This window comes from Actinia tenebrosa, unplaced genomic scaffold, assembly GCF_029948245.1.
Source record: "Actinia tenebrosa isolate PJP-AT-01 unplaced genomic scaffold, QUT_ActTen_1.0 PGA_scaffold6__47_contigs__length_16458017, whole genome shotgun sequence".
Lineage (NCBI taxonomy): Eukaryota > Metazoa > Cnidaria > Anthozoa > Actiniaria > Actiniidae > Actinia > Actinia tenebrosa.
In genome coordinates, this window is record NW_028292583.1 from 13,164,084 (window position 1) to 13,184,918 (window position 20,835).

A 20,835-nucleotide genomic window follows, 5' to 3' on the forward strand; every position below is an offset into this window, starting at 1 on the left:
CCATCTTGTTTGTTGTCTAGCCTCGTCTCGGTGTCTATACCCAGTCCCTCTCGTCCAGATAGCTCCCCGCAGGTCACGTGATGGACAGTCCATTCAAGATGGCGGCCAACAAGAAACAAGAAGCTCAAGTTGGTCGGAATTTTAGTACGATTCTCGAGAACATATGCCGAGAAAGACGACGAAAAAATATAGACAAAGTCAGCGACGGTATGTCAATCGTCCTTGCAATTATCTGAAGGTTTTTCGTATTTTAACTTCGAGATATTTTAAGATTTTTGGTCGTGTTTTTAACAGGAGGGTTTGTAGTGTTGGCAATCGAATCGTTTTGGACGAGGCTGTTTTCACAGTATTTTATCAACAACAACGACGAAAGTAGAGACGACCTGTTGTTCTACGTCAAGGGGAATACTGGAAGTAAAAGTGAAAGTAGCTCAAGAACGGCTGAGGTAAAGTTAAACAAGGGATCAACCCTAAACTTGACGTAAGGTTTCATTTTGCGAGTGTCAAATTTATTGACATTTTTTTATTGAATATCTTATTACTTTTGATGAATTTCAGACATTAATTGTATGAAAATTGTTCAGAATTAAAGGTTATATTCGATGTTATAAATATTAGGTGAAATATTTTTTAATTTGATTTAATAAAATTGCGAAACATATTTTTACGCTTAATTAAAAGTATGTAATTAGTACGAAATTGACTGTTTTATTATCTTCAGCGGAAGATACTTGAGGCAGTATTATTTTAATTATGTGATGATCGTTTATTTTGAGCTGCTGTTGTATCATCATATTCACAATTATATTTTTCTCCATCTTGCAATGTTTACTAAAATTTTCAAAATTCTATTTTTTGTAGGCCAGAATTGCAGTCTTCAGAAAAGATGCTAAAAACCTTCCCAGGTATTATGTTGTAGTATGGCATGAGTGGGAAAAGAGTTTGGCGTTGGTTGGGGAGGAGGGGGGTAGGGGTGGGAGAATTTGAATTGGAAGGCAATTATTGATTTATTGTAGACTCTTCCACAGTCTCTCGCTTGTCCGTTCCATCTCCACGCTTAGAGACTGTAACAGGTACAATGACCGAAAGGACTTATGGGTCCCGAAAAGCTTGGACCCAGCATAGCTATGGGAACCAAAATACTCGTCCACAGTCTCTCTCGTTTCAATATATTCAAGATGGCGGTGAAAACGACAGACTGTGGAGGAGTCTATGTTTTATTGTTCCCCATTGAATAAATGTACTATTGGACGATAAAGACTGTTGCCAGGAAACAGTAACATTTCATGACTGTTGCATGACACCCTTTTGGCCAATGAGAAGAGAGAGAAAATGGACTTTGACTGATACCAGGTGGTGGACCATGGATAGGTTGCCATGGTTACCTCCTTTGTCACTAGGACTGGCGCATCCCTTGTGGTGGCATGAGAGCACCTAACCCCTACCTCGTCATCGCCAATGAGTTAATTAATAGCAGTTAATTATGATTTTTTTGGATTTAGCTTAGGAGATCCTGACATCAACTGGGAAGAAACAGTTTGTCTTAATCTTGTGTTACATCAGGTATATAAAACAGTACCAGTCACCATTATCATATTTTTCTATTAGCCATCCTGAGGCTGAGGGGAAAAGCTGGGTTGAGATGGCATTGCAGTGCATTTGGGACAGTTTTAGGGGATGAAAGAGACACTATCTTGGAAATGAATTGGTCCCCTAAATCAAAAATGCGATGCCAACTCAAACCAGTTTTTATCTCAATTTTGGAATATCTCAAAACTCATCATTACGAGTATCTTCATCACTAAATTCTGGGATTTTTTATTGTCTAAATTGATATCATTTCCTTGTTTCAGTTTGAATATATCCTGACATGTGCAGTCTGTACAAAACCACTAGAGAAAGAATTAAGAATACTACGAAGAATATCACAGGTAAACAATTGTTCTTCAACCTTCCAAGGCCATAGGTCTTGGTCCATTTATTTAGGATCTCAGGTTGCATAATTATAAAAATGCTGAAAAATATTGTTTTCTTTCTTTCTTTTCTTAACATCAGAAAGTTTATGCATCTCCAAATAGAAGAAGGTTAGTAAAAAATTAATATACTTATCATTTGATAGTTACCTTTGTTGATATTGCTGCTCATGCAGCAGTGTAGTTTCTGTTGTTGCTGCTGTCATTGCTGCTGCTGTTATTGTTATTGCTTCTGTTGTTTTTTTTTTGCTTTCGTTGCTAATGCTAATGTCATTGCAGTTATTGCTGCTGCCATTGTTATTGCTGCTGTCTTTTTTGTTTTTGTTTTGCTATTCGTTGCTAATGCTACTGTCATTGCAGTTGTTTCTGCTGTCATTGTTATTGCTGCTGTCTTTTTTGTTTTTTTTTTGCTTTCGTTGCTAATGCTAATGTCATTGCAGTTATTTCTGCTGCCATTGTTATTGCTGCTGTTTTTTTTTGTTTTTTTTTGCTTTCATTGCTAATGCTACTGTCATTGCAGTTGTTTCTGCTGTCATTGTCATTGCTGTTGTTGTTGTTGTTACTATGTTTATTATTATCAAATCGTCGTCATCAGGAATTGTTTGGATCAATTGTCCTTACAGGATGGATAGCAAGGGCGAAGGAACAGAAATATCTTATCCAAATATGTTTTTTATAATTGATAATTTTGAAGAGGTAAGAACAACCTGTAAAAAGTCAGTACAATGATACCATCTTAGTCTTATTAATTCTTAAATGATCAAATTCTTTTCATTGATAGGTCTTTAAAGATTTTTCAATCAAAGATAATGAAATGGTGTGTGTTGAATTAGTGGCCCATGATAAGGTAACCAGACATTTTTCTTTTCTTAAGCAGACATTGTTTCATGGTTTAGTAAAAGTGTAATATTTTAAAGTGAATTCCTATGTGGCAATCAACAGACAGATTCCATCCAAGGAGTGATATTCCTTGGTTCAATCAGATTCGAGGCACTGAAGAAAGTCTACGAGGGAAGGGTAAGCTCTTGTTCATCCCCCTCCCCCACTCTACCCCACCATCCACCAACTTTTTTTGTCGTACTCAGGCAAGTGTAGCTACTAAGATGGCTCAAAAGGTTTCCATGGGATGGTGGAAAGGACAGTCAACGGTAGAATTCATCAAGATGAAGGGACCAGGGGGAAAAGGGCATGCTGAGATGGCAATATGTCGACCAAAAGATGGTGCATTCCAGGACAGGTAAGGAAGCTGGTTACATAAGTAAATAGACCTCAATCTTTACCTTGGGCATAATATCTTCCCATTTCAGACCATATGTCATTCCCTAGAGTATCATTTCTTTGTTTAACGGTTGTACATGAGAAGACACATGAATATGGATACAACTCAAACAAAGAATCTCATCCTTAAGACCATGTGTCATTCCCTAGAGTATCATTTCTTTGTTTAACAGTTGCACGTGAGAAGACACATGAATATTGATTCAACTCAAACAGAGAATCAATATTTCACAAGATTTACATTTTGTCTGAAATAGGAAAACAATTATATGCTCAAGGTCAAAAGGTCTGTTGCAATTCAAAATCATTCTACAGTATTCAGAGATAATAATGGACAGTTGATACATCTATATTTTGTTTCAGTTCACTGTGTCCAGACTGTGGGGGGAGGGATAGAGATACTTTAACCAGTGCTCCGGGTGATTATCTGTGTGAATGTGAAGGTGGTCATGAAAGTATAGCTGAATCTTCCAGTTCTTCATCCCAAGGAACGAGCAAAAGAAAGAAAGGTAACTAACTTATGGTTTCAGAAAATTCCCACACCCCATCCTGGAGAAATTTGAAGAAAACTCCCCCACCCTTCTAAAGTTTCCAATTATTTTCTTTTATACAGACACTGTAATTTCGTTTTTCCTCTGTCCTCCCACCACCTGGGAATCTCTGATTTCCTCCATGGTAGGGTTATGGATATTTTCTGGAACAACACAATCTTACAATCTGTAATCCACCGGCTTTAGTTGCAACGGCCCTGCTTTTTCACTTTTTAAAGTGGTCCCTTACCTCACTTGTGATTATATACTTTTCAGGGTCATCTCCTTCACCGACACCTACCTCGGCACAATGGATGAAATTTAGGTGAGATTGAATTCATAGACCTTTAGGCAAACATGGTCAACCAAGTGCGGATCCAGGGGGCAAAAGGGGGCTTCAGTCCCCCCCCCCCCCCCACCTTCAGCAAGAAAAAAAACAAAAACAAAAGAATTTTTTATTGTGAAGGTTTCCATTTGATGCTTTACATGCTTTTTCTTTTTAAATGTTTTCCGTTGTGTTGATGGACAAAACTCAATTAGCCAACCCCCGCCCCCCCCCCCCCATAAAATTTTGGCTGGGTCCGCCCTTGGCAACATAGTATGGAAAACACACACCTCTCACCAATGCAGCATGGGTTCATTTACTGCATTCTGTGTCATATTTGAGTAGAGTTGTTCCTTGTCTCCTGTGATTTGAGGGGTTTTTTTTGAGGACCTTTTTGTGGGGACCTACCTATGTTGCAATTTTGAAAGGTTCTTGTATTGCTGTTGGAATTTTACTCCTAAAATAATCTCACTGTCAGTAATTCATTAGTCTGTCATTCGTCGCTAGTTTGTGTCTCTTGTTGCATTTCAAGGGCATGTGGCTTGTCAATTTTTACCCATAAAATGGCGCCTTCTTCTCTAGGTTCTTTGGCTTTCCTCCCTCTGCAAAAACAACATCTAAATTCCAATTCACAGGCTCCACTTTTGAGTTTGCTACCCTCATAAAACATGGATGTTTTTAGATGCTGACATGACTCTTGATTTGTTTTAAAGGAGAAAATCTGTCGGATCATCAAGTCTGTGTGCATATCTTACATATGTTACTCTGCCTTGGCATAAGATAATGACAGGTAAGAATACAAGATCAACATGCAATTTCTCCCAAGATGATCTTAATCATTATCATGTTTCTTTGATGAGAATTTAGGAAATCATCAGAATTTCTTTTCACTCCAAAAATAATTCAAGACTTAGATCATCCCTGAGGTTGTTTCAGGGTCTCAATAGAATTTACTAAACGTCTAAATTAGGGAATTTTCTTATAAGTTTTATTTTACTTTTTTTTAGATATTCTCGAAGTAAGACAACAGCCCATATTATCATGACAAAAGCAATATTTGCAAATAATACCAGAATCATCATCATAAAGTGAGAGTTTTATAAAGATTTTTCCAAAATAATATTACAATATCAAAGTCATACCTTGAATCGAATATCCTATCATGTACCAAAATACCAAATAAAAAGAGCGATGTGCACTCTTTTGCAAAAGTTACAGCAATTTTCAATATTATGCGAACTTGACAGCTGCAAATTGCCTTGTAGGAATTTGGGTTTTCACTGTTACAAGTCAACAATGTAAAAGGTACAGACGACAGGGCAGAAAAACGAGTTCTACTTTTGACGTTTATGCGTTAATAAGCTTTATATTTCATAAGCAGGCTCTTTTGGGGCTGATTAACAAAATACCAAAATTTGGGGTTTGTTAGCATGAATGAGAGATAAAGAAAAAATTGTGAAAGTAGCAGCCTTGTCATTTTTCTGCTCTGTCAGTACAGACAGTTCATTGAAAAAACAAATTACAGCATTCTCCTCACAACTACCAAGTTCCTGTAATATTGAAAACTGCTATAAAACATCAAATTTTTGAGGCAAAGAATCTATTTTTATTCTAAGAAGAGATAACTAGTTAAAAACTAGTGTGAGCTGCGTCAGTGTTTCTAATGAAACAGTAATGATAAAAGGGTAAATTTTACATCGTGAAAAGATGAAAAAATGAAAATTCTCATTCCTTCATCTTTTCACGGTGTAAAATTTACCATTTTATCATTACTTATTCTTATTCTAGAAGAGTTTCTATTCTGAAACGTATTTCAGTGATCTGCAGTGATTTAAAAAGGTTCCACACAAACTATTAAAAGTATGATGAGAAATATGATGTGGAATATGGGAGTGAAAAAATGAATGCATAAATTTTTGAAGAAGGGATGAAAAGTAAACAGAATGATTTAAATTGTATATAAGAAGTATTGGTATACCTCGATGTCATCATATAGAGTTATTTTATGATAAATCAAGAAGTAACAGATTTTGAGTTTTGATGGTTTTTATTGAAAATAATATAAGATTAAAAAATGTGCAAGTACATGCAGTCATGCTTCGCTTGAGAACTAGAATTCTCAAGTTTGGCCAGTCTCTCTGGTTTGGTTGGTCCGTCTAGTTTGTTTGCTTGGTCTGCTTGTTTATGGCTAGTCTGACCAGTTTGATTGGTCTGTCTGTCTGTCAGTCTATGGCTAGTTGTCTGTCTGGTTTGTTTGTTTGGTCTGTTTGTTTATGGCTAGTCTGACCAGTTTGTCTGGTTTGGGTGGTCTGTCTGTCTGTCAGTCTATGGCTAGTTGTCTGTCTGGTTTGTTTGCTTGGTCTGTTTGTTAATGGCTAGTCTGACCAGTTTGTCTGGTTTGATTGGTATGTCTGTCAGTCTATGGCTAGTTGTCTGTCTGGTTTGGGTGGTCTGTCTGTCTGTCAGTCTATGGCTAGTTGTCTGTCTGGTTTGTTTGTTTGGTCTGTTTGTTAATGGCTAGTCTGATTGGTATGTCTGTCAGTCTATGGCTAGTTGTCTGTCTGGTTTGGTCTGTCTGTCTGTCAGTCTATGGCTAGTTGTCTGTCTGGTTTGCTTGGTCTGTCTGTCAGTCTATGGCTAGTTGTCTGCCTGGTTTGGTTGGTCTGTCTGTTTATGGCTAATCTGTCTATGGCTAGTCTGACCAGTCTGTCTGGTTTGATTGGTCTGTCTGTCAGTTTATGGCTAATTGTCTGTCTGGTTTGGTTGGTCTGTCTGGTTGGTCTGTCTGGTTGGTCTGTCTGGTTTGGTTGGTCTGTCTGTTTATGGCTAATCTGTCTATGGCTAATCTGACCAGTCTGACCAGTCTGTCTGGTTTGGTTGGTCTATCTGTAAATTGGCACCTGTCAATCATTTCCCTCAAAAAAATTGTTTTGGTACTAAATATTGAGGAGGTGTGTCTTCACTCAATCCTATTTCTGTGAACAACACAATATGAGGAAAATTCAAGTTAGTCTCAGGCAATGCTGGTTTTTGCACTTGCACGTTTATCATACCTGTGTTTGAGGGACTTGAGTGAGGGTTTCATGAAGGGATGATAGTTCTTGCGTGCTTAGTGTGGCTTGTACTAAATCCACAACCTGAAAATGAAACAATTTCCATGTTGAGAACAAAAAATTCTGGTAAGCTATTGGGTGGATCCGAGAATAGTAAAGGAAGATAGCAAGCAAACTAATGTCATGACAACTGGGTTACAGACAACATTGTTATAAAATTGGATGGCACATTACAATGGCACTATAAGCATAGCACTGCGCCTGTACAACACAGGACAGCATAGCACAGGACAGCATGTCTCACAACACAGATTCGAGCACAGCATGCAGCAAGATAGATAGGGATGGCACAACATAGCACTGGACAGCATTGCATGGCACAGGACAGCAATATGTGGCACAGGACAGCATGTTGTCTCACAACACAGAGACAACACAACATACAGCACCATAGCACAGGAGAGTATGGCACAGGAGAGCACGGCACAGGAGAGCATGGCATGGCACTGGAAGTACAGCTTGACGCCAAACCACAACTCTGAATTGCACAGCACAGCACAGCACAGCACAGCACAGCACAGCACAGCACAGCACAGCACAATAAAACAACAGAGCATGGCATATCAATACTCTGTTATTATGGAAACTAATTCCTTACTGCATCATGGTAGGTATTGATTCTCTTAGAGTAATGAACAATCTTCTGCAGCATTTTATGATGAGGAGCCAGCATACTGGAAACACACTGGGGTGCCTGTAAACAGAAAAATCAATAAGCATAAGATTATTATTTATACAACTTGTAGACTAAAACTAGAAGCTTGTGGGGCCATGATTCCTCTATAGTCCCCTTGCACTCAATTTGGAGGACATAACAATAGTCATATAGTAATTCTCAGAAGATTGAAATTCTTATGTTTTCTCCAAATTGAGTTGCTTTGACGTCACATGCAAGGGGTCTATATACAATCCTTACTACACTTGAATATTCTATACATACAATTCTCAACCCAGTTGTTTTTACAGAGGGAGGATAAACAGAGAACCTGCAGAAAACACCTCGTAGCAAAGGAGCTCGAGAACACCATTCAAACAAACTCAACTCACATACTAATGGACAGGACTCAATCATGGGCCATAAGCCTTGCATTGGTTAGAGGATAACACCTTGTCAACTGTTCACTACTTATACTACCCATAACAATTGTATAAACATCGAAAATATTTATACATTTCGTCACGAGACCCCTTTAACTTAAAAACAAGATGCTATTTTCCAGGAACACGTGCATACCTCAGAAGCTAGGGAAATAATGTCTTTGAGGAATCCTATTGCTACAGTGAAATACTGATGGTGTATGTTAGTTTCTATATTTTGCTGTACATTTCTCTCATCGTCCTGAGATTGTTGTCGTGAACCTAAAACCAAATTCAATGTAAAACATTTACTGCTGTTTGCATTGTTATGCACTGATAGAGACAACAATAGTCCCCTTCACGGTTCCCTGTGCCATCTCGAAAGGTAGCCGTGCCTTTGAATCGAAGTGAGACGAACGGTGAGCTTGCAATGATAGAGACCTTTTTTAACACCTTGGACAATTATTCAGAGGTCTGTATCACTGCAAGCTCACCGTTCGTCTCGCTTCGATACAAAGGCATGGCTACCTTTCAAGATGGTGCAGGGAACTGTGAAGGAGACTATTGCCACAGGTTATTAACAATTACACCCTCAGAGTAAAAGGTCTACGAATCAATAGTGAATGGTGTTAGATAGTAATTATTACATTGATAGCTTTTTGTACTGTTTATTAAAAACTTAAGTCGCTAGCCACCTCAGTCAAGAAACAAAATGATATCGTCTGGCTCTATCAGCAGCATTCTCACCATGATAATTCTGTTTTTGATTTTTTTCAGCTTTTGGCAGTTCATGATTGTTTGAGTCTAATGAAGAACTTGATTCAAGATCTCCAGCATTATCACCATCACTTGGCTTTGACATCTTCTCTTCACTAGAAGAAGTATTTTCAGAGGGATGGTGACTGGAATTTTTGTCTTTGGAAAAAGAAACTCTTGATCTCTTGCGATGAATCTTACATGAGTAGCCCAAAAGACCCATTAAAATCTTCATGATGTGAGGATCTAGGTTGAACATTTAACCAAAAAATATACACAAATTAGTATTAATCAAGCATACTAACCTAAGTAAAACCTAACCTCATAATAACCAGAGATGGGAAAAAAGTTTTTAACCAAAAATTGTTTTCATTGAACCCTGAACCTCTGGCTGATGTAAGTCAAGGAAAGGCTAACTCATAGATTGTATCCTGAAATGACCTCTGGACTGATCAAAGTCAGGGCATGGCTAACTCACAGATTGAATCCTGAAAATATCTCTGGGGTGATATAAGTCTGGGCATGTCTAACTCAAAGATCGAACAATGAAAAAAAACTCTGTGCTTACTGATGCAGTATGGTGATTGAAAAGCATGTTACAAGTGTACAAAAGCTAACCTTTCTCCATGGCTGTCAGAACATTCAATGGCTCCGCCAGCAAAATAACATTGAGAACTGAAAATGAAGCTATTAATGACATTTCTCTCCCAACAATAATGCCTCCTTCATCATGGCCACATTCACCAATAAAGTGACAGAGTAGTGGTACGACAGCAGAACACGATACTAGAAAAACAATCAAATGAAAAATACTAAGATACTTTAACAGGGATTAAGATCAGGGTTCGTGCTGAGGTAACCACTTAAAATTCAAGGACTATTCAAGGAGTACACAAGGACCCAAAAATGAATTTTCAAGGAGTATGTTCTGCTAACTATGCCAAGGTTTTACACAGTCGACTTTCAGATTTTCTAACCATGCAAGTAATGATCGAAGCAAAAATTCAAGGAGTTTTCAAGGAGTTTCACTAAAATCGTAAAATTCAAGAGCTTTTCAAATGCCCTTTAAAACGTGAATTAAATTCAAGGAGTTTTCAAGGAGTTTAAGGAGTAGCACGAACCCTGTAAGATCATTGCCAGTCAGTTGCTGGTCATTATGACCAGCCAAATTAGTTTTAGCCTCACTTCTGGTTCAACAGTACTGGTCAAAATGACCAGCAAAGCAAAGATTTAACAGAACAAGTTTCAATTCTGGTTGGACATTGTCTGATGTCTGGCCATTATTTTAAAACCTGTTTTCTGGTTGTAAATGAAAGTTTGTGCAGTTATTTATTGATGTATTCTTACGATACCTAAAGCTTGCACTCCGTCTTCAAGAGTTGAAACAAGCTGAAGAATGTGAAGCAGTGCTTCAACGACTTTAATATCAACAAACCTGAAACACACAAAAAATATATTATTTAAATGTAAATAGGTGATATAGGCAGGGGCAGATCCAGGATTTTTTCAAAGGGGGGGTTGTAGCATTGATTGGGGTGGTGGAGGTCCTTGTTTGGCGGGGAAATTTCCCGCCAAGGTACTTGTTTGGCAGGAAAGTAGCACAGGGTTCCCAAATGGAAGTAGGTCTTATGATAATGCTTATTTGCTGCAGGCGAGCATGGTTGTTTCAGGTCCCACACACGACGTATTGAAAAGAAAGCAAGCGAATTGGTTCAGCACCCCTGTTTTAATAGAACTCTGCTGTTGGCGTTGTCATGAAAAAATAATAATAAAAATAAATCACGATGGCTCTCATAGGGGAGTTGCAACCCCAAAAAAACATCCCTAGATCTACCACTGGATAGGGAAGTACCTGTTGATCTATCATGCCACAGATATTACTCACAGATCAAACCCTAAAACAACCTCTAGTCCCACAGTCATATTTATCTGATTGTTACTATTGTTTTCCAGAGTACTTACTTGATTTGCTTCAATGCTTCACACACAGCTTTTACCAGATCAATATTAGCCCAGACTTGCAATATGTCGTCACTAGAATCCAAGACTTTATCCACCAAATGAGAACAGTTTGTCAACAAATCAACTGAAAACCAAGTTTCACAATTAACCAGGTTTAATTTTTCCAAACTATTTTTACCATTACTTAGGACAATAGTTAAGTAAAGGGGAGTCGTCTCCCTCTACTGTATATGTTAGCGCTTAGGAAGTAAACTTCTGGAAGATACATTATGAACCATTCTGATTGTGTATCATGCTGGATTGTTGCTGCAATTTTGTTTCCCTGCTAGCAGAGTCTCTCTTCTCTTTCTCTCCCTTCTTTCAGGTGGGGAGGAAGGAGACTCTGCCGATGTAGAGCGTTTCCTTTGATACACAATCGTGGACGAACAAAACCAGTTTTAAAACCGTTTTTTAGCCAATTACATGTAGTGCGCATGATCAAATGTAACACACCTTGGCGCCAAACACCGTTTGACGAGAGCGGCTGTCAAAATCATGGCAGCGTTGCTAAGTTACGCCACGCATGCGCGACAGAAATAACGTCCTACATTGGCAGAGTCTATTTTTCTCTCTCAACCAAAACAAAAAGAAAATATGCTCTGCTAGCAGGGAACAATTTTGTCATCCAAATCCATAATTTGCAAAAAAGAAAATCTTTTTGGATAACACGTAAAATGGCATACCATTTAGAGAGTTCTCTAGTATGAAGTTGAAGTTCTTGAAAGATGATAATTTCTGTATTGCATCAATCCACTGTTGTTTTGCTTGATCATTGCTTACACACACATGCATTAACCTTGAGACAACAAAGATCTATTACTATAGAAATGATGGCCTTCAAATCTGCACTTTTACTGAGCACAACTACAATATCTTTAAAACATAATAAACTAAAAGATAAATTAATCAACTCCTAAAGGCGCGAAGACATGGAGCAATTTTCTCTGCAACTTGTGTTGCAATGCATAAAGCATTGTGGCATGCAACCAACAGCACGATTTGAAAAATGTTGCAAGACAAGTTCCAGCAATCGTTGTGAAAAGTAGAATTCCTTTCTACTTTTGGCAATAATTGCGTATCCTTTGCACTGTGTTGACACTCTTGCAACTTGTGTTACAACACTGTTGTGAGACAAATTGCAGAGAAAATTCCTCTGTGTAATCAAGCCTTAAATTGATTCCAATGATAAATGAAACAAGGGCCACAGGTTAGTTAGCCACTGGCTAATACAGTAAGCACCACCCTCGTAAAAAGGATGTGAACAAGGAAGATTTATTCATTTATTTACTTGACTATTTCCCCATGGGTGGCCACTTAATAAAAGTTCTAGTAGTTATTTTGTCATATAATATTTTCCAGTTTTCAAACCTTGTTGTTTCCACTAGTATTGGAGTGTCAGGGTCATCCAAGAATGCTATAATCATATTACTAAAGAAAGAAATAAAGGAACCTATAGAAATTAGCTCATGAACGTCATCTATCACCATTAGATAATGGTATAATGACTGCTAAACAATTAGGCCCATATGTATAGGTAATAAGCTCATGTTCTAGACGAATACAATGCATATATTGTATAGTAGTGTATTGTTTTATATTGCATGCAATGTATTCTCTTCTATTGTCCCTCTATTGTTTCTAGAACATGAGCGTACTACCCATATACAGTAAAATAATATGATATATACCAAATCGGAAAAAAAAAACGGTTGTTTTGAAAAGGTACAATAATTATCAAAGTTAAGATCAAAGGGAGTTAAAAGCTTTTTTTTTATATTTTCATTACTGCAATTTTCGTAAATATGCAAACTCTGTGTCTGCATGCTGCACGCTGAAATATGGTTCACTGCTATCAATCGAACCTAATCAGTACAATCAGTACTGGTACCTTTCATATTTTTAACTGGCGGCAGCAAAAAACAAATTTCAGCGTGCTGCTTGCAGACACAGAGTTTGCATGTTTATGAACATTGCAGTAATACAGTACTTACACTAGGTCATTGTTTTTCATCATTTCTATACAGACATCATCATTGCAAGCCATATTTCCCAGAATACCAATACAAATTTCCTTAAAGATTGAAAATAATAAGATTTCAGGCAAATTCATAATAACATTCTTAATAATAATTATCCATCTCTTCTAAATAGAGGATTTAAAATTGGAACATTATTGAATTGTGCCATAATAAAAATAAGCATTAATGGGTTTCATGCATTGAGATGTAAAATAACATTTTGGACTTGTGATATAAAAGTACTGTATACATGTAACATACTGTTAGTCTGTTCCTTCTTGATTTTAAAATAGCATTCAGCAAAACATCTATGGCATCTACGTCTTTCAAGAATGCAGCCACATCCTGGAACAAGGAAGAGTGTATTTATTCTTCCTCCCTGAAAGGGTAGTGAAGATTATACCACTTCCCACCCCTGTGCAGTGCATGGTAGAGCATTACTGAATGCTAGAATCCCTTAATACTCTTGACTCTGCAAAATTTTTTTGTTAACAATCGTTAATATTAGCTCTTCCATCACTAAAGGCTCGCTAAAATACACCATGACTCGTAAAAATACACAGCCGTATCAGATGCTTAGCCCACCAATAACCTCTATTGATTATGACATTGATTATAATGATGGTGTTACTAACATGACAATAATGATCAATGATGACAGTAAATACAATTCAAAATAAATATAAAGGTCAACATTAATCAAATATCGACTAGTTATTGATTTACTGATCAATCATTTGCATACTTCTGACCATTTCTGTACTAATCAGTAAAAAAAAAAAAAATTTAATGTTAATTTTAGAAAAAGAAGCGTAAGCATTTGTTTGAATCATGAAAGAATGTCAGACAAGCGTGTAATCAATATCGATCTTCATGCACATCATATACATTACACATTACACATGGTCAGAATTAACGTAAACTTAGTGGCAAGTGATCGTAAAGGCTATTCATCAATAAAATGCACAATTATAGAAGAAAGATGAAAATCTATTTACCCTATTCATAGACATATCCCATAACTCGCACAATTCGCTGTCAAATTCTTCATCAATATTTGCGTTTTCTTGGTCAACTTCAGCAGATCTTTCACCACCATTAGCTTCTTCGCCTTCTTGCTCGGGTTTGTCATCGTTTATCTTCTCAACCAGCTTCATTAGTGTTTTAAGGACCCATTTCTTGCTGAAGACAGTACCACCAATATTATCACTTTCGATCAACTCTTTTTCTTCTGCAGAAAATCTTGGAGGCGAAGGATTTCTTCCTTCCATCTTTACAAACAAAACGTGTTTTGGTAAACTCGGCGAATCCTCGTAAGATGTTCGGAAACCCGGAGCTCACCGAGTGTAACCGAAAGCTTTCGTTACTTACCCGGAAAACTAATATGGCTGACTCTTTGTCAAGTAAAGAAAAAGATTTTGCTTCAAAAGATGCAGAAAATTCACTTAAGAGAAAACGAGAGCCGGACCAAGAGGGTGAAACTCCTTCGATTAAGAAGGAGCTAGAAGGAATGGAGTCTCCGCCGGCGAAAATTGCAGCTAAAACCGCTGATATTTCGAGTTCTGCACAAATTACAACAGAAAGAAGAACGAGCAGTGATAACAAGAGCAAAGGTACTGAATTATCTACCCCGAGCACAAGTGAAAACCCACCACAGAAACAAGAGACGGATGGACAAGGGAATGAAAAAGATGGTGGAGTAGAAAAAATGCAGTATGTAATGAGATGATCTTTAAGAATTTTAAGTTTACTAAACCTTACCTATTGTTAGAATTTATGCTTGACTTTGGTTCTTGATATTCAGACTGTTAGTGTCGTCTTTCTCAGAGGAACAACTTAACAGATATGAGATGTACAGGAGAGCTGCCTTTCCTAAAGCTGCTATTAAGAGGGTATGTAAAGATCTGGTGAGAATTGTTAATCTAATGTTTAGTATATTAGAAGACCTAAAAGATGAAGAGACAGCTAGAGACAAAAAGAAGAAAGATGGATGGGTGAGATGGATGGGTGAGATGGATGGGTGAGATGGATTGAAGGATGGATAGATGAATTGCAAATGGAATAAGGAAGAGAGGAATAGAGGGAGGGAGGGAGAAGGTAAGGAGATATGGATGGAGGACATATGATAGGTAAGATGGATGGATAGATAGATTGTTATATGAAGCAAGGGAGGGAGGGATAGAGGGCATGCAGGAGAGAGAAAGGAAGGAAAAAAGGAACAGATAAAAGGAGGGATGGCAGATAGCAGTGTTCAAAATAACAGCTGTACAGTGCACAAGGTCTTGCCAAAATTGTTGACCTCTTGTAAGAGAGTCGATGAATAGATATGTAAATACATATAGATAGATAAATTAATTCTAGCTTTTGTGAATAATTTGCATTTTTATTTCTGACAAGTTGATGCAGAGTGTTACTGGAGGTTCATCCATTCCTCCCAATGTTGTTATTGCTATGGCTGGAATTGCTAAAGTATTTGTGGGAGAAGTTGTTGAAGAAGGCAAGTAAAAATATATAGAAAGTTGCCTTTTGGGCTGATTAACATTAGGGCATGGGTATAACTCACAGATCAAACCCTGAAACAACCTCTGAGCTGATCTAAGTCAGGGCATGGCTAACTCACAGATTGAACCCTGAAACAACCTCTGGGCTGATCTAAGTCAGGGCACGGCTAACTCACAGATTGATCTCTGAAACAACCTCGAACCCTTGATAGTCTTGAAGTTGGGCATTTTAGTAATTTCATTGTCTAAACCTGCAAGATTTAACTTGGAATCAAACATTATTGTAATTTTTCCTTTGACCCTTGATCTATTTTTAGCTTGTGACACAAAGGAACAATGGGGAAATAAAGGGCCACTACAACCCAAACATCTGAGAGAAGCTGTAAGAAGAATGAAGAAGAAAGGTTTAGTGCCGAGCATAAGATATAAAAAACAATTACTACACAGATAGATGATACCTGCTACCATTGAGGTATTCAGTTGTATGGTAATTTGGGCTCCCTGTGGAAAAGATGTTGAGGTGTTTGGGTACCCTGTGGTAGAGTCTATTTTGAGTCTGATACAAGATATGGTTATCCTGTGCTATAAGATTCCAGAACATGATTTGGGTGTTCTGTACTAGAGCTGTATGGATAGGTATGGGTACCCTGTGCTATAAGATTCCAGAACATGATTTGGGTATTCTGTACTAGAGCTGTATGGATGGCTTGAACACTCAAGAGCCTATATCATGGTATACAGCGAGAGAAAGCATTTTTCGGCACCCTGTAGTGTATAAAAACTATTTTGGATACCAAATAATGAGTACTCGGCAGACTCGGCATATCTAATACACTCGTAAGAACTAAGTAACAGTCAAAATCAATCTCCATTCTTTGTTTTACTCTAGAGAGTTTTACCCTGTGGTAAGAAAATATTGCAGGTCTTCCTGGAAATGGTAATGTGTGATTTTGACTTGGTGGTCAACATAAGAGAATTACGCCTTCTTGGTGACTTGCTATTTTCTAAAGGTGGTTTGTTTCAGTTCTGAACATATTTGTGCTAAAACGTGACACTTTCTTTCACTGATATTTCAACTTGAACACTGCTGGACTTTAGACGTTTTTTATTATTTCCACACATATTTACATCAATAAATGAATAATATAAATCAGCTTGGGGACCATTCGTTATTTATCGCCTGGCCTGGGGAAGGGAGTTGGAGGATTTTTATTGCAACATGAGAAAAATGAACTCATCCACCAACAGCACCATCCTTTTTATGTTCACCCCTACGTAGTGGTTGCTACCTTCTCATCTTTGTGTGGCATCCATACCCCCTCCCCCCCAGTGATAGCTACCAATATATACCTGATCCTCCTTCAGTTTCACCAACCCCCCACCCCCCCCCCCCCCCCCACCCTTATCTTCCCGGTTATAGATAATGAACGGTCCCTTATAGTATTTCTCTTGTAACATAACAATCTAAGGCCTAGGGCAAATGCGAACTTTCCATGCACCGAACTTAATTACATCAAAGAATGCCGCCTCATTATCACCTGATATCCATTGTTTTTAATGAGTTCGGTGCATGGAAAGTTCGACGTTTGCCCTAGGCCTAACTCATTTTTTAGCTGACCAAATTCTTGATTTCTTTTGAATATAATCAAAACTCAATAGACCTTTTTCTCAAGGTTGCGTGCGCATCCAACTTAACGGGCCACAAAACTGAAAAAACGCAAATTCAGTACAATTGAGAAACCAGTTTTATATTTAAAGAGAAGAATAATCGATTTTATGAATTCTTATCGAAAAAAGTTCATAGCAATACATGATAATACTCGTGTTCTGCTATCGCGGCCCGTCAAGTTCCTTAAATTTGGATGCGCACGCAACCTTGAGAAAACGGCCTATTGTCATACATTCTTAAATTAGCGTTGACGTCCTCTTTTTACCTCCCGCGATGAACCAACGTGTGGTTTGAATTATTAAATGTAACTGTAGCATATCTCATCCCATTGGAGCGAACTTCATGACAGGCCAGACCTGTTGATTCAGCTGACTCAATAATAGAATATTCTCTCGTAAAATAGAAGTGAAGTTAATGGAAAATCGAGATAATGTTTCAGGTTCATGCGCGGGTAGGATTTCTATACTTAGGAGGACGAGATTAATGCTAAGTATTGGATAAAAGATAGATTATGTAAGCAAAAATCGCACGCCCTCAACTTTGCGGGAATGAAGAGAAAAGAAAGATGGGATAAGGATGCCTCCTTAAAAGGGATCTGAACTTTATTATCCGGAAAAACTAGGCTGATTGCGTTGGGTGGTAGATGAAGACTTAAGGAAGCGACCTTGCTTGCGCAAGTTAAGTTTTCTTTCAAGGAGATGATAGACGCAGACCGTACTTTGAATAGAGTTTAGGTTTTGACTAAAGTTTGTACTTTTGCGGCCATTAAAAGCTCAATGACAGCGAGGCTGTTTCCCCCCGCTTCTATTCAGTATAAAGATCAGTTATTTTAAGAAGAAAATACAGGGATAAGTTTATTTGAAGGAGTTGAAAAAGAAGTAGTTCTATATAAAGGATTCCTGAGATTTCAGTTTATCTGCGTAAATAACTATTTGAACAAGACAGACACCACAGCTGGAAAAAGCGTGTATCGAGCTCTCCTTTGAAGGTCCCGACCGACCAAATGAATCTCTTTTACGGTGTCTGTTTTGTTCTCTCCTCTGGAGAGGATTTGTGTTGGTTTTTGAAATGTCGCCTGACATATTCTGATTATTTAGCTGAATAGATATTTACTTTTAGATCATGCGAAATCGTCTGCCGGTGAAGAAATGAATATTGAAAAGAAAATTTACTTTCAAAACAAATTAAGCGCAAAACTTTTTCGTAGAGAATACCATGATTAAAATTCAAAAAAAAAAAATAATAATAATAAATGATAATAATAATGATAAATAAGTCAACAAAAATTCATTTCAACACGCTTTTTTTTAGCTGAGATTGTGATGGTATTTTCCCGCCAAAATGTTTTTGGCTTTGGGGGCGCGGATAGACGCGCGCTCTCGTCGCCAACATGTCTGGCCTTTTATTAATTCATGTGTTTTATTTTTTAGTTCCGTAGTTTCACAATTTCACATTGAAAGGTGTTGCTGGGGGAAATATTTGAGATTAAAATCAAGTTTTCAAGTAGATTTCTTTCTTTTCTTTTTTGAATAGAATTTGCGATTATTTTAAACCACGCGTCGACACTACAAATCTCTCGATTTACTGTTTGGCAGTCGAAATATTTACTTTCTGTTTGACTTCGGCGTCTTTTATGCTCTGTCATTTCCCGATAAGGTATCTAATTGAAAGAAATGATATTCTATTAAGTAACAATAGTCTTGGTTTTCTATCCAATTCCAGTATTTCCGAAGTTAGTGAACAAATAGCGAGCGATTTTCACAAAAAAAACTTATTCCAAAGGTAAGCTTGATCAGTTTTTTTTACAATATCTTATAAGTCTCTTATTTTTCTAATTTAATAGTATGAAATGAAAAAAAAAACAACACAAATTTAATATATGATTTAAAAATTACTAGAATAAGGCATTAGCTACACAAATTCTAACTTTTTTTTTTTTTTATCCCCGTGTTTTGTTGTCTCTAATAACTTATTGGCGAGAAACAGCGATTCGTATAAGGCGAAGCTACACATTCTTTTTGGCGCAAACACATGTGGCTATGATGGGGTCGACGGTTGGATTATAGAAGCTGTTATATAATAGATTTATAGAAATAACGGCAATCGTAAAAAAAATTTTTTTAAACCCACAGTAATGACATATATTCACGATTTTTATTTTCAAAACCGCAAAAATTTATTTTGGCGAAAGATTATTTCGCATTTGATAAATTAAAGCCTGAAACAAACAGCTGGTTTCGGCAGGCTGGCTCTGCAAGGGGCTTCATCGTTCATTAGCGAGTTCATTATCAAATGAATCGATTATTTACGGCGGATATAAGAATACTGAACATCGTCCCCCACAAACTAAATCCAATCTTCGCCGTTGGTATTTACTCGGAACAGGAAGTAGAAGTGGCCTTAATGAACTTTCAATCATTCGTTCGGAGTGGGTTTTTTTTTTTCTTTTCTTTTTCTTTTTCTTTTTTTGGGGGGGGGGGGGGAGGGGGGGTTGGACGTAGCTGGGGTTCAGCAAAGAGAATAAAAACTTTTGTTTGTATTGGCCGTTCCGAGGTTGAGGAAAAAACTAGGTCGAGTTGGCATTGCAGTGCATTGTGGTACTGTTCCAGGAAAAATATTTCCAAGATGGCGGCTATTTCGTCCTCTAAAATAGTCCCAAAATGCACTGTAATGACAACTCAATCCAGTTTTTCTTGAACTTCCGAACAACTCATACAACCCGACTGATTGACCTCTTCCTGAAGCGTTTGAATGCCCAGCCATGCCGGCGGTGGAAATGCATATTTCTAGTCAACATGACTGACGCGTGAGAAAGATTCATGGAGGGGTTTTAGTATGAGTGGGAAACGATATGGGAAATACGTAGCTATGTAGCCGCATATAAGCAGTATATCTTACCGAAGCCTTGGAATTGGTTACGTGCTACGACGGGGCCAAGTCCTAGAAAGGGCCTGGAAAGCCATTTCAATGTTGCGGGCACTCGTATGAAAACCATTCATAGAGGAAGCCATTTCAATGCCCGTCGTGTCGTACCATGTACGTGCTGTATAAGGCAGTACGACATGTTTCCCACTCATACGATAACCACTTCTAGAGGAAGCCATTTCAATGTTACGGCATGTCGTACCATGTACGTGCTGTATAAGGCAGTACGACATGTTTCCCACTCATACGATAACCACTTCTAGAGGAAGCCATTTCAATGTTACGGCATGTCGTACCGTGTACGTGCTATAACCTAGTCGTCATACGTTTCCAATATGTATTCATACGAAAACCACTCTAAGATTTATTTAATAGCATTGCAGACGGTGCACTACATGACAGACCGATGTATTGATATGCCATCTACACGATGACCACTAATTGAATATCCTAGTCTAATGGTCTTTGACTTACAACTAAAATGAAAAGTAAATAAACGGTGAAAGTAAGTCATAACTTCAAAGTCAAAACGCGAACAAAAGTGAGAAATTACAGGAACATTTAAAGTGCCTATCAACCCTACAGGATCTCTTTATGGAAGCCCTTATCAAACGAATAAGGATTATTTTTTCTATGATATCTCTTTACGTTGCCGACATTCAATATAGA

At 37.7% G+C, this 20,835-nt stretch overlaps 3 protein-coding genes across 5 annotated transcripts; 2 read left to right on the forward strand and 1 right to left on the reverse strand.

Moving 5' to 3' along the window:
- Positions 1–3: 3 nt before the first annotated feature.
- Positions 4–11,802, forward strand: LOC116295995 (uncharacterized protein KIAA0930 homolog). 3 transcript variants are annotated; one of them, XM_031703959.2, is made up of 15 exons: positions 4–207; positions 295–446; positions 862–905; positions 1,503–1,563; positions 1,854–1,931; positions 2,056–2,084; positions 2,597–2,669; positions 2,755–2,820; positions 2,916–2,990; positions 3,059–3,210; positions 3,615–3,760; positions 4,058–4,106; positions 4,820–4,896; positions 5,114–5,194; positions 11,006–11,802. In XM_031703959.2, exons 1-14 carry the CDS (start codon positions 81–83, stop codon positions 5,149–5,151), a joined length of 1,167 nt encoding a protein of 388 aa, XP_031559819.1. In that variant the 5' UTR covers positions 4–80; the 3' UTR covers positions 5,152–5,194; positions 11,006–11,802. The 3 variants fall into 3 exon arrangements, with proteins under 3 accessions (XP_031559819.1, XP_031559818.1, XP_031559817.1); XM_031703958.2 differs by lacking the exon at positions 11,006–11,802 and adding an exon at positions 9,074–10,380; XM_031703957.2 differs by lacking the exon at positions 11,006–11,802 and having other exon boundaries at positions 5,114–6,135.
- On the reverse strand, positions 6,135–14,367 carry LOC116295994 (protein saal1). Its single transcript, XM_031703956.2, has 13 exons — positions 14,070–14,367; positions 13,333–13,416; positions 13,045–13,124; positions 12,422–12,481; positions 11,737–11,849; positions 11,015–11,138; positions 10,405–10,487; positions 9,671–9,838; positions 9,044–9,298; positions 8,454–8,578; positions 7,818–7,913; positions 7,160–7,243; positions 6,135–7,081 (listed from the first exon to the last, which is right to left on the reverse strand). The coding sequence occupies exons 1-13, from the start codon at positions 14,340–14,342 to the stop codon at positions 7,076–7,078; spliced, it is 1,551 nt and encodes a 516-aa protein (XP_031559816.2). The 5' UTR covers positions 14,343–14,367; the 3' UTR covers positions 6,135–7,075.
- An 88-nt stretch (positions 14,368–14,455) lies between these two features.
- Positions 14,456–16,726, forward strand: LOC116296011 (TATA-box-binding protein-associated factor 11-like protein 12). The gene is made up of 4 exons (XM_031703977.2): positions 14,456–14,784; positions 14,876–14,963; positions 15,469–15,568; positions 15,890–16,726. Exons 1-4 carry the CDS (start codon positions 14,456–14,458, stop codon positions 16,021–16,023), a joined length of 651 nt encoding a protein of 216 aa, XP_031559837.1. The 3' UTR covers positions 16,024–16,726.
- Positions 16,727–20,835: the final 4,109 nt, after the last annotated feature.

Excerpts from the sequence above, each read along its gene's own strand:
- LOC116295995 (XM_031703959.2), top strand. The coding sequence starts at position 81 with ATGGACAGTCCATTCAAGATGGCGGCCAACAAGAAACAAGAAGCTCAA. Across the intron at positions 1,564-1,853 it reads TTAATCTTGTGTTACATCAG|TTTGAATATATCCTGACATG; the intron begins GTATATAAAACA and ends TCCTTGTTTCAG. Across the intron at positions 2,991-3,058 it reads AGAAAGTCTACGAGGGAAGG|GCAAGTGTAGCTACTAAGAT; the intron begins GTAAGCTCTTGT and ends TGTCGTACTCAG.
- LOC116296011 (XM_031703977.2), top strand. The coding sequence starts at position 14,456 with ATGGCTGACTCTTTGTCAAGTAAAGAAAAAGATTTTGCTTCAAAAGAT. Across the intron at positions 14,785-14,875 it reads GGTGGAGTAGAAAAAATGCA|ACTGTTAGTGTCGTCTTTCT; the intron begins GTATGTAATGAG and ends CTTGATATTCAG. Across the intron at positions 15,569-15,889 it reads GGGAGAAGTTGTTGAAGAAG|CTTGTGACACAAAGGAACAA; the intron begins GCAAGTAAAAAT and ends ATCTATTTTTAG.
- LOC116295994 (XM_031703956.2), bottom strand. The coding sequence starts at position 14,342 with ATGGAAGGAAGAAATCCTTCGCCTCCAAGATTTTCTGCAGAAGAAAAA. Across the intron at positions 13,125-13,332 it reads CAAGAAGGAACAGACTAACA|GAAATTTGTATTGGTATTCT; the intron begins GTATGTTACATG and ends TCAATCTTTAAG. Across the intron at positions 9,839-10,404 it reads AGACGGAGTGCAAGCTTTAG|TATCGTGTTCTGCTGTCGTA; the intron begins GTATCGTAAGAA and ends TTGTTTTTCTAG.